Here is a 13156-nt window from a genome sequence, read left to right on the forward strand (position 1 = left end):
TATCATAGATTGTAAGAGTTGTCACAGATTCAATCATTTATCTTGGATTTTCCATGGTCGCGTGGTATGTTCTGGGTTTAGAGGATGTAAATAAGGCAATTTTCACCTTGTGTAATATTTAAATATATATTTTTGTCATGCAGTACCTTCATTGGATCAGTCCCAAATCAATCTGCCCTATGACAGTGATCTCAAGCATACAGCCCGAGTCATAAAGATCTCTAGTGACAAGGTGTGGCCCTGTCCAAAGCCCTGATCTCCACATTATCGAGTCAGTCTGGGATTATATAAACAGAGAGAAGACACTTCTTCTTCTCCTTTGGGCTGCTCCCTTCAGGGGTCACCACAGCCAAACATCTGCCTCCATTTAACCCTATCCTCTGTATCCTCCTCACCCACACCAACTATCCTCATGTCCTCCTTCACTACATCCAAGAACCTCCTCTTTGGTCTTCCTCTAGGCCTCCTACCTGGCAGTTCTAACCTCAGCATCCTTTTACCAATGTATTCACTGTCCCTCCTCTGAACATGTCCAAACCATCTCAATCTGGCTTCCCTGGCTTTTTCTCCAAAACATCTAACATGAGCTGTCCCTCTGATGTCCTCATTCCTGATCCTATCCATCCTGGTCACTCCCAGAGAGAACCTCAACATCTTCAGCTCTGCTACCTCCAGCTCTGCCTCCTGTCTTTGTCTCAGTGCCACTGTCTCTAAACCAGACAACATTGCTGGTCTCACCACTGTCTTGTCCACCTTTCCTTTCATTCTTGCTGACACTCTTTTGTCACACATCACACCTGACACTTTCCTCCACCCGTTCCAACCTGCTTGCACACGTCTCTTCACTTCTTTTCCACACTCTCCGTTGCTCTAGACTGTTGACCCTAGGTCCTTAAAATCCTCCATCTTCTTCACCTCTACTCCCTGTAACCTCAACGTTCTACTTGAGTCCCTCTCATTTACACACGTGTACTCTGTTTCACTGTGGCTCAGCTTCATTCCTCTCCTTTCCAGAGCAATGCAGGAAGTCAGTTGATGAATAAAGACTATTGACGGCATTATTGTTTAAAATGTGGGGTCTAAAACATTTGTTGAGTACTGCATTTACTAGCTGGGGGTCCCTGTAGTTGCTTAGTGGTAAACTCTGCCAGGGGGAGCAAACTTAGCCCAACCTGCAGTACCACTCAAAGTAGTCTATTTAACTTTGTGACCTGGGTCCTGTGGAAATGGATCAGGTCACAGTTACACTGGTCTGAAAAGTACCACAAAATGTGAGACTGGTCTAAATGAAGAAATGTGGGAGCAGGTTATGTTTCCTCTTTTGGGTATGATGATAAGATGAAAACTTGATATATTTCTGTATGTTGGACTCCACAAACAGACCTTAGACTCTGCTTATATAAACCATTACATAAACAATGAATCAATCCCACTGCCTGAACTTTAGGTTAAACAGGGATAAAGTAGCAACACAAATCACACAGAACACGGTGATGATCTCTAGTCCCACCTGAAAGCATATTATTGTGATATCACGTGTGAGACCTCGTTAAAACTAATAATTGTGAGCTTGTTTGGTGAAGCTCACAATCATTCACTGTCACTGAAAGGTTATACAATATCATCGCGTTATATAAGTGAGCCACATAACGAACCAATGGGAGCTCTTCTCGCGCGTCACGTGACGCCTTACGTCTGCCTCGGTGAATTGCACGTAAACTCAAAACAAGCACAACCTTTGCTAAGCTGCTAAAGCTAACTGGCTAGCGACCAAGATGGAGTGATCGCTTTAGTTTCATCGCGGGTTAATCGTTTTGTAAGAGAAGGACATGACACCGGGACACGTTAAAATATACGGGTTTTCGGGTGTCTGGTTGAACAGGGTTCGTTTGTGGTTCTCGACAAGTGGCGACTGGGTGATCGGTGTTAGCTAACTAGTTAACCCGCTGTTAGCTGTCTCTGCTCGGGGGCGCTTATATAAAAACAACGGCTGCAGTTCGCTGGAGCGACACGGGCTCATGTAGTTAAGATATAGTTACTCCCTTTATCCAAGACTTTAATGCACTCTGTTAACTCTTTTAAACGCCTAACTTGGCCTCTGTTGAGTTTGTTTGTATAGTGTCTTCACTGCGGGGTAGTACTATGTTTGCACCAAATGGAAATTAAGCTTCTTAACGTTGCTTTCTAAGCTCGGATGGTTTTACCCACCGACACTTCCTTAAACATAAAAATGAATAGAATCGTTTCTGGTGTTTGTCTTTAGAGCGATATTAGCCATAGCAGGGGACGTTATCGGGCCGCCTCCTTCCGGACACAGAGGGCTGTTGGTAAATAACATCGACCTGCCCCTGTGGAGTCAGAGCCGGTGTTGGCAGGGACAGCGCACCCACTGTTGGTTTTATTCCTGGCTGGGACGGGACCGGCTTTTATGGACCAGCAATGTTACACACACGTCCACTTACATCGGGTTTTGACTCTGAATCAGTCCTAACCTACTTCCAATGGCCAGCAGTGAAAAGCGGACACAACCGGGTGTTAAATGATACGGTGAGGTATGACTTGTGAACGACGTCGGAGGTTAGGGCTGCTTTTTGCTGGACTATCAGTGAACCTCTAAGTGTCTAGTTTCCCCTTTTGGAGAAGATGGAGATGGGAATGAGGTCTCACCAGGGCGAGCTGTTCGTCCACCCGCTCTCCAACCCCGCAGCTGCGGGCATCTGCCCTGAAATGCTGGAGGTGGCAGAGGAGGCCAATCTGGCTGGAGACTTTAACCTGGCCGTGGAGATCTACAGCTCCCAGCTCGCAGACCTCCAGCAGCCGGACAGGGGTTTATGCCTGAGGAAAGCCGACTCTCTGGCCCGTGCGGGGCGGATATCTGAGGCTCTGGACTCGTACTGCATAGCGGCCAGCCTAGGAAAGCTGCACCCAGAGGAGCTTCCCCTCCTGGTAGAAACCATCGCCCGGAGCCTCCGTGAGAAAGAAGCGGGCATCTCCTGGGCATTAAAGGGGCATGTTGTTAGCAGTAGCGGGGAAGATGGGAGTGAGAGCAGGGGGGAGTGTGAAGACGATGAAGCACTGGACCTGTTTTCCTGTCCTCTCTGCAAGTGTCTGCTGCATGAACCCACAACAGTGGAGTGTGGACACACTTTCTGCAAACGCTGCTTGGAGGACGACTCTGTCAAAGATTGTACACACTGCAGACAAAAGTTGAACAAAAAAGATGGACTGCCTAATGGCCGGAGGTTAAACGTAGTTCTCAGCGGCCTGTTGGATAAGCTGTTTGCAACAGAGAGCAAAGCTAGGAAATTCTGGATCGAAGGAGAGGTTTTGTGGAAGAAGCAGAACCTCTCTGATGCCTTGGAGAAGTACAACGCAGCAGTGGCCCTCGGTAAGCAACTCAAACCTCTGTGTTTGCAGAGAAAACAATTTCAAACTATTTCATGTGACCATCTCGATGTTATTTGGGAGCGATTTTTATGAAAACCATAGTGTTTCGTAAAGATGACCTACTTTTTCTAGTTTACCAGTGTCACCGATAAGCGGCGCCAGTCCTGTGTTTTTAGACTGCACTGAGGTCAGTTGTTACGTGACGCACCGACCTTCATACCAAAGCAGAACACATCTGCGCTTCTGCTTTTTAATTAGCCATTCGTCCTGTCTGAGATTAGTAAAACAACAAACTTAACATTTAAAGGTTTTGTTTATTGCTGCATCTTTAAGATTGTTGTCACTTTAAGCGGCTGTTCCCATGAAGCCTGTGCCTTCAAATACAAAATGTTCTTTGGGGCAGAGCAGGTGTCACGTTGTAGTTTTTTCCTAATTAAAAGAAACTGAAGCCACACCTTTCCACCCCTGGTCTATATGTTCGAAATAACAGGTACATATTAAAAATATATCTCAGCTTATCCCCTAAAAAAAAGATCAATTTGAAGTTATAGGGTAAAGCCAAAGGAGCATGCTCTGAGTATTCAAAAGGGCACATGTGTAGATATTTCTCTCTCCAGATCAATATTGACTTAGGCCATCTGTGTTGTGAAGGGCTCTGGGTGACGGCAGGACAGCGCAGTGCCTTCACAGCTTTGTCACTGCCAGTCAGTGTTGTCTCAACAAATGCAGCAAGAGCCCTTCTGGTATCTGATACGGTAATGGGCTCATGATGTCAGCAGCAGTACAGCTGTTATCCAACCTGTGCCTTTTAGGCAACACCCCCCCACCCACCCCACCCTTTCCTCTGTGCTGGTTTTCTGTGCCATGTCTTATGCATTGCACTTACACAATGAAAGTGATATAAGACATGTATAGTGTGTGAGGGAGAGAAGTGGACAGGGGAACTATGGGGTAACTAATAAGGGATAGAGTGCAGTATGTTTTGCAGGGTAACCAAAGCACCACCTGGTTTTATTAATTAGTTTCAATTAATTGAAAGAAATTACAGGATATCACACAAATTAATGGTAATTAAATAAAACCTAAACTGTTCAGAATTGAGAAAACTGAAAAAGGCCGAGCTGAAACAGACAAACTATTTGACCTCCAGTGGGTTCTCTAGTGATGACCTTTCTATGTCTATGTAACGTCTTGCGTCATTTTGTGAGCATAAGAATATCAGTCACCCACCTTCTGTGTCATTACACATCCAGCTTGAACAACCACATTCCCCTCCTCATTATGGGAGACGTGACGCTGTGTCACAATCATGACAAGGTAAATGATACTTCCTAGTTTGTTTTTGCTTTAATGAATCATCTATCCCTAATCATGTGTCTTTGTCAAGACACTTGGGACTGGCCTGGACAGTGGCCACTGACCATGAAAAAGTCTAACCTGTAAGCGCCATTTACTAGGTTCCTTCATCCAGACTGCAGATCACTCCTCATGCATTACATATATTTTGTTTTGAGATTGTATTGTGACCTGTAAGGCTTATGGTATGTAAGCTGTCAAAAGTTATGTGACCTTCAATTAAAGCTGAAACCTGTTCTTACAGCACGGTAATGCAATCCAGCACACTGCTAAGGGGCATAACCTATTTAACAGCAACCAGAAAATTCACATAGCATGACAGCTTCACCGAGTATCTGATCAGCTCATAAAAGCAAAGAATTTAAGTGATGTGCTGAAGTGTGTTGGTTTCGTGATGGATAATTGTAAGGCGTATTCACACTTAAAAAAAGCAAAAAGCATGAGACCCAGTCAGAGTTGATGTTATTTTAAGAACAGTTCCTGTGAGGCCAGTAACTTTAATTGTGTCTCTCCAGTGGATTGTGGCTAAAAACCTTAAAATATGTTTTTTTTCCTTGTCTGATGTCCTTTATAAGTAGGCCAGCTGGTGTTCATAAAATAATATTAATAAAAAGCAGTATTTATTATCTCACACAGCGTCTGTTGGAAATTTGATGATAGCACAATATTTTGGGAACATGTAAATATTATCTGTTGGTCCTGCTGTTGGTGTTTGCGTTCAGGGCTCATCTGACTCAGCTCAGGCCAAGCAGCATCCTCACCTTCTGTTCAGTCTGGGAGAATGAGAGATCCAGACTTTGGGAAATGGTTCTTCAAATAACTTGCCAAAGGGTTTTATAATCCAAAGTTATGCCACAGTGGCAAAGGGCTATAAATCAGAAGGGGTCACTGACGCAGAGGACTTGAGTAACACTGTGTTGTAAAGGCTGGTACTGTTGTGTTTATACAGTCTCTAAGTTTGAACCACGTAATCAACCAATAAAATCAAAATAATTACTGTCAAACAAAGAGCTGTGTCAAATAGAGAAGCTGACAAAAGCAACTTCTTGGTTGCTAAGAAATAAAAATGATGGCAGTCAGGGTAAATAACATGCCATACTGGGTATTTAAGGTACTTTATATAAATGTTAGAAATGTGGCATCTGTCATTTTACACAACTGGTTGATAATGTGTGACTTCCTTGGAAGGCCCTATATAAATAAAATGAGTTGTTACGAATGCAGTCATGCAATGTTTTATAACAGAAAGAGAAGTTAGACATACGTTACGTGCTTTTTGACTTGAAATAGGTCTCGTGCCACATGTTACGTCGGTTGCCCTACTTCTGCTAGACCTAGAAAAACCCATCCATTCCAGTGGTGTGTCCACTGACCTGATGTGTGTGTGTGTCTGTTTCCCGGTGGTGTACAGTGCCCTCTTCAGGCAGACTACTGTGTCAGCGGGCTGAGTTGCACATGGCCATGAGGAACTTCAGCCAGGCAGTACATGATGGCAACAGCCTCTGTAAGATAAAGCCTCTCTGGACTAAGGTGAGCCACAGCTTTGAACAGTCAAAAAGAGCAGCAGATGGAAACAATAATAGGTGTTGGTCTTTTTTGCATTCTGAAGGAAATGCTGGATTTAATTTAACAGTCATATCTTTTGTTTGCATTTTTCAGGCTCACTATCTGAAAGCCACGGCACTTTGTAAAGCAGGCCGCAATGATGAGGCCTTGCAGGAGTATTTAATGTGTGTCGCATTAAAACCCAACTGGACCAAAGTCAAACTTGAGGCTCAGAAGGTACAAGAAGTTACTTAACTTAAAAAATGATTACATCTTATTTTCATGAAACATCCAATGTGTCCCCAATAATAAAACTAAATATCCCAATAATTTAATGAGTAATACTGAAAATTCATTGTTCACATGCATAACAAAGTTGTGAGACCTTTTTGCAGGATCATAGTTTTGGTTACAGCTACTGTTACATGACTCCACTGTCAGAATACAAGAGGGAAACACTTCTCTGTTTGCTTGTCTGTGTGGATTGTGACCATTAATCGTTTGTGTCCTCCTGCAGGTCCTTAGTGAGCTGTTCTCCTCTGTGTTTGAGAATGAGAACCTGCCAACACCACTGCACCCTCTGCAGGGAGGGTTGGCCACTCACCCCATCAAACCCCCCGCCCTGCTCAGGTCCCTGAGTCCGCTCACCCCAAACCCTGGCTCCTCCTCACAGGTTACTGCACATACACACACAAACGTACTTCACTCACTGCGGCCAGACATGTGACAAAGGACCTTTTATTCTCTATAATTTTTATGTCTAGGTGTGAGTAACTGGCTTCACTGAGATGCCAAAATATAGTAAAGTAATTGAGATGAATGCACAAGTCAGAGAGAAGTTGCTGCTGTTCTTACCTTAACGAATTAGTGTAGAGGGAAGTTATTGAAGTGCATTTTTGGGCATGTTTGTATAAATAGGATTAGTGTCAAGATGGCTTTAGGCAATGTGTGTTGTGATTTAATTTTAGATGTGGGTGTGTTTATGTCAGCAAGTTCACACAGATCAACCTTGTCAAATTGTAATTTAGTTCTCAAAAGTATAGCTGGCCAACATAGAATCTGTAATAGCAGCTGGGTGACACAAATCTAACGTTTTAGATTCAGGAACTGTCAGCTGCACTGCTTCAGAGTGTGTTAAACCAACTGTCAGTATCTTCCTGTTCTGACATATCCAAGCCCTAACCGGTCTGTCTGTCTGTGTGTGTGTGTGTGTGTGTGTGTGTGTGTGTGTGTGTGTGTGTGTGTGTGTGTGTGTGTGTGTGTGTGTGTGTGCGTGCTCAGGACTCCGAGTTCATTGTGAGTAAAACCGCTCAGGCGGACGACTCATCCTCCAGACTCTCTGTCCTGGCTCCTGGTAAAGTGGACCCCACTGCAGGGGAGGGCAGCGCCAAAAGCCTAGCTGATGTCCTGGCTGCACTGCCAGCACCCCCCAGTGGCCTTAAGAGGAAACACAACAGTGATGGACTCTCAGAAAATTTCAGTCCTCCCTCCAAAATGCTCAAACCTGGTAGGAGAGATTTTGTGTTAAATGTAAAATGACTACCTTATTTTATATGAACCACTGTCTCTGAAGAGAGTAAATATTAATTTTGATATTGGCTCACGCATCGTTTTGGTTGGTGTCACTGGTGAGATTTACACTTTGTGTCTGTGACCACTGGTTTTACTGCTAGTTATCAATTGATGGAAAAAATGATGAAGTTAACTGAGGTTGTTTAATTTGTTGTTAAATGAATCTTTCCATTAGTTAAGTAAGTCATTTCTGGTACCCAGTGTATGCAGTGATGAATAACACAGGTGTTTTTGGATGTAAACGAAAGAAATGGAGCACACTGTGAAAGATATTACCCTGAGCATATAATTAGGTCGATGGAGATGTTCTGATCCAGAGCTGTGTTATCCCATAATCTGTTTCTTTGTTGAACAAGATAAGCTACTTTTCCAGCCAGGACACAACAGTCACGTGTGTCTATTAAGAGAGAGGCTTAGGAACGTTTTGCTTTATTACGTCAAACATTGCAATTGCAATAAAATAACCTCAATATGCACATACATTCTGTAGTCCTGGTATGGTCCTTTTTATTTGATGCTTCTTAATGGAGTCTGCAGCTGGAAGTAGATATGTGATCTCTCCTCTGTAAAAGACTAAAAACCTGAGAGCACATAAAGGAACATTTATGCTGATGATGTGATTATTTATTGTGCAGATGAGGTGAACACCTTTAAAGCAGCTGCAGTAAGTGGAGTGAGGGTGGTGCCTGCTGAGCTGTTGGACAGTGGAGACATGGAGTGTTCACTGTGCATGAGGTGACTGACACAGTCCAGTGTTCCAGCACACACACATGCACATGTACACGTGCACATGCACAAACCACACGCATAAACATCAACAACTTTTTTTCTTTTAAATTTGAATCAGAACTGCATTGCCAACACATGTATCAGTATGTGATACATGCAGCCACAATATCACTAACACCCAGGTGTAGCAGGTGCAGCATGTTACTGTGTTTTTTGTCGTCTGTCCTCCAAGATTGTTCTATGAGCCTGTGGCCACTCCCTGCGGACACACCTTCTGCCTCAAATGTCTGGAGCGCTGCCTGGACCACAACCCCAACTGCCCCCTGTGCAAGGAGAATCTGTCTGAGGTACATGCGCACATTTTCTTTAGTGTTCAAAATAAGTTTTCACTACTTAATAAAAGGTAAAAACTTGTCAAGCTTGTGTAGTTTCTAGTAAACCTGAAACAATATGTTCATAATATAGTTGCCAGAAAGCTGGAAATGTAATTTTTATAATTTATGAAATGTCAAAGTAATTTATACATAAAATGCTGACATCCATGTTTTCAGAGGTCAAATTTTGCAATTCTTTTATTTACATTATTGTATATGTAAGTCCTTAAGGGGTTTAGACTGCTAAAAAAAGTTTGAAATTTCATTGTGTGTTTTTCTGATATTTAATTGACCATAAAATGAATAGATCAATAAAGATTTTGACATATTCAGTTATGAAAATATTTGTTACATGTGATACTTACATGTAATGCTTATCTATAGTGTTTGTGTGTTGTCATTGCAGTATCTGGCCACCAGGGGTTACAACAAGACCCTGCTGATGGAAGAAGTGCTGAGACGTTACCTTGGAGATGAGCTGGCGGAGAGGAAGAAAATCCATGAGGAGGAGATGAAGGAGCTGTCCAAGTCAGTTTCACACATATGCAGACACACACACAGAAAATAGCCTCAAAAAGCCACAAAAGTATTTTCAGTTTCCAAGATTTCAACAACAGTCTCTCCACTGTCTCTCTTGTAGCTTGAACCAGGAAGTGCCCATCTTTGTGTGCACAATGGCTTTCCCCACCATCCCCTGCCCACTGCATGTGTTTGAGCCACGCTACCGCCTCATGATCCGCCGCTCCATGGAGACCGGTACCAAGCAGTTTGGCATGTGCATAGCTGATGAGCTCAAAGGCTTTGCCAACTACGGGTGCATGCTCCAGGTGAGTAATTGTCTGGCAGGATATTGCACATGCTTATTTTCCCACCTCGCTGTGCTGTATTCAGTCACATAACAATGAGTCTATTTGTGTAAACATGCAAAAAATTGTGTTTCAGGTGCGAGATGTGAAGTTCTTTCCTGACGGTCGTTCGGTGGTCGACACCATTGGTGTGTCACGTTTCAAGGTCATCAGCCACGGCCAGAGAGACGGCTACAACACTGCCAAGATAGAGTACCTGGAAGACAAGAAGGTGGGCTCAGGGGGAAGGTGTGTGGGTGTGTTGTCAGAGTGTCACTTCAGGCACTTTCCATTGTGCTGTCGTCAGTAAATGCTACACAAATCAAAACTCAGGTTTTTGCCTGAAGGTCGACAGTGACAGCTGAGCAGTGGAGAGGAGCACAGCTTCTTCTGTGCTACAGGCAAATTCAAATTTCAAAAACTCCTCTTTGTCCACACTTAAACACACGTTAATATGTATTCTACTTATTCTGTTTCATATGTACGTATTCTGGTGTTTTCATAATTTCTAACTATGCAGCCTCTTCCATCTTTTCTGACTGTTGGCATCTGTAAAAAGAAATACATAATCTCTGTCCAATCAGGTGGAGGGAGAGGAGCTGGTGGAGCTTCTGAAGCTGCATGACTCTGTGTACGATCAGGCCAACAGCTGGTTCACCTCACTGAAAGACAACATGAAAAGCCAGATTCTCAGCCACTTTGGACACCTTCCCAGCAAAGACCCTGACCCACAGGTCTGCAAACACTTTGTCATAGAGTTTCATTGATTTTTAGCACCAGTTGCTAAAGATTAAAGACAAATATGGGATGAAACAAGACGCCAGGTCACCGATTTCCCTCAAAACAGTTTGAAACATCAGTGACTGTACTATGCTGCAGTCTTTACCTGCTAAGATAAAGAAAACAATGTTGTATAAGGGGCTGGAAGAAGGGAAGAAAAATAAAACAGTCTGCCAAGTTCAGATTCATGTTAGTTTGGTTTAGGGTTAATTAGGTCTCAACAAAGAGTGGATATGGTTTTGGAAAATATTGTTGTTGGGTAACTAAGACAGTGCTGTCCTAGAAAAATATGAATATTAACACCATGTGCTCAACAGCTTAGCAGGAATGTTCTGTCCCCAGCTAGTGTCCTCACAGTAAAGCTGCATTCTTTGGCAGTTCTAGGTCTGAGCAGCAGAGCTATTTCACTAGAGCAGTAAGCAGAGTGGTAGTATGGTAGTATGGTAGTATGGTAGTATGGTAGTATGGTAGTATGGTAGTATGGTAGTATGGTAGTATGGTAGTATGGTAGTATGGTTGTGTGTGTGTGTGTGTGGTGGCAGCCACACACACACACATACTACCATACTACCACTACAAATCTGAGCACTCAAAAAGAAGATGCATTCAAGTGCCTAAAGCTCTTGAAATAGGAGGATTTCTGAAACAGAGATTAATAATGATGTTAGATTACAGTCCCTGCTTTAATCTTTTCTCTCCTGTAGGCCAGTCCCAGTGGCCCGGCTTGGTCCTGGTGGCTGCTTGCTGTCCTTCCACTGGAGAACCGAGCCCAGCTCACCATCCTGGCCATGACCTCCCTCAAGGACCGTCTCATCGCCATCCGCAGGGTCCTCATATTCGTCACACGCAAAAGGCCACGGTGATTGGCTCTCAGGAGACAGATCGGGCTTCTATGCAGTTAAACAACTCACTGGATCATTTATTTGTTTGGTCAGTCGTTGACTTGTCATTTACTTGTCCACTCTGACATCATTTCACTCTCAACTGCTCATGAACTCCTTCCTGTCAGCACATGCAGTAGTTCTGTTGTGTGCGACAGGTGGGCAGAGGTGCTGGTACCAGGGCATTCCTGGTTTCTCCTGTCTGCTCATTCATCTAGCCGTTCACACGCATCCTCTTGCTGGATGAGTTCAGCAACACTGAACGAGTGACCTCTCTTACCTCTTGCTGTCAGTTGAGGCTGAGGCAAACCCGTCAGGCTGGGCTCTTTTACTTCTGTTTAGATCACGTCTGACTCTTTGCACTGAAGGAACAAAAACGTGTAGGCACATAAGCAGTGAGCAGGTAAGGATCAGGTTCAAGAGGAATTCATTTATCCTACATGTATTAAGCAGTGTTTCAAATAAACTGGAAAGGTGGATTGTCACAGAGATTTGCACCTCTCCCCCCCAGTTTCACAGATTTGATACAGGCAACTGTGTCTGCAGGAACAAAAACACACCTAGTGAAATATCAAGCAAAAATAAAAATGCTTGGCACGATGGCAACACATAAAGTGAATGTACTGAGCTGTCTGTAGTATGTGGATGGTTTTCTTTTTCTCCCCACAGTTCCTCTTTAAAGTGAGGTAGGGTTTAGTGAGAGAAAACAGCTGCTTCACTCCAGATCTTCCTGAGCCAGAATCCAAGTGCAAAAACCTGGAGCTGTATATCTGCTGCTATACCTGTCAGCAGGCTTGTACCTCAGATTGTCTGACAGAAAGTCAGGGTGCTATGTGTTTTCCTGCTACAGTGGGATTGTGATGTTGCCCATGCCTACACTAAAATCCACAGACTGCATTGTGTGCAAATCTATGACCGCATTCTCCACTGGTTTTGAAAGGACTTTAAATTAGGCTGGGCTATTGCACAAGTTGTGCAAGTTTAGTTGCATTTAGTAAAATGCAGATACAAATGCGTCCTCATACGACTGATCTAGAACATTATGTCCTATTGTAGCATATCTCTTGGACTCAGTTATGGAGGATGTGTTTTTGTTTTGTTCTCTCTGCTATGACCTTAAGTATATGTGTATGGTAAAATCTTAAGTTGGATGATTTGTATGTATATCAATGTAACCTGGAGGCCTTTTTCATGTTTTATTTAAGGAGCATTTCACCCTTTCTCTCTCAGTACATTTACATGCACACTGTAATACAGTTGCATTTCTTTACGTTGGCACGTGGTGTTTTCTTCTAAACTGTTGTTTATATTCAGTATTTGCCAAAACACCTGACAGACACACTGTATAATCTTTCATAGAAGACGTTTGTAAAGCTGATTTTTACTTTTTCGATCTGAGTTGTTTCTTTATTTCTCCCTTACTTTTCTGACACAATGCTGTGTTTGTTGGGGTTTAGTATAACCAACTGTTGAAACTGGCAGCAGTGCTATATCTCCAGAGCACCACTAGTGTTCATAATCTCTGCAGGATACAAAGAAAACTGGTTAAACCAGTGATTTAACAACCTCATGGATTCTTTTTGACCACATGTAGCACTGTAGAGCAGTATTTTAGGGTGAATCTGTTTCATTTGACTCCTATGCAAGAGCACACAGGTTCCTGCTGACAGTTTCAAGCTTCTTCGCT

General features: G+C 43.3%; 1 protein-coding gene across 1 annotated transcript; it reads left to right on the plus strand.

Moving 5' to 3' along the window:
• The first annotated feature begins 1713 nt into the window (after positions 1-1713).
• lonrf2 (LON peptidase N-terminal domain and ring finger 2) lies at positions 1714-12210 on the plus strand. Its single transcript, XM_026295625.1, has 12 exons — positions 1714-3388; positions 6155-6273; positions 6403-6525; positions 6806-6961; positions 7570-7795; positions 8496-8595; positions 8822-8936; positions 9370-9491; positions 9604-9790; positions 9906-10040; positions 10393-10542; positions 11293-12210. The coding sequence occupies exons 1-12, from the start codon at positions 2644-2646 to the stop codon at positions 11449-11451; spliced, it is 2337 nt and encodes a 778-aa protein (XP_026151410.1). The 5' UTR covers positions 1714-2643; the 3' UTR covers positions 11452-12210.
• Positions 12211-13156: the final 946 nt, after the last annotated feature.

Source organism: Mastacembelus armatus, chromosome 21 (genome assembly GCF_900324485.2).
Source record: "Mastacembelus armatus chromosome 21, fMasArm1.2, whole genome shotgun sequence".
NCBI classification, from domain to species: domain Eukaryota; kingdom Metazoa; phylum Chordata; class Actinopteri; order Synbranchiformes; family Mastacembelidae; genus Mastacembelus; species Mastacembelus armatus.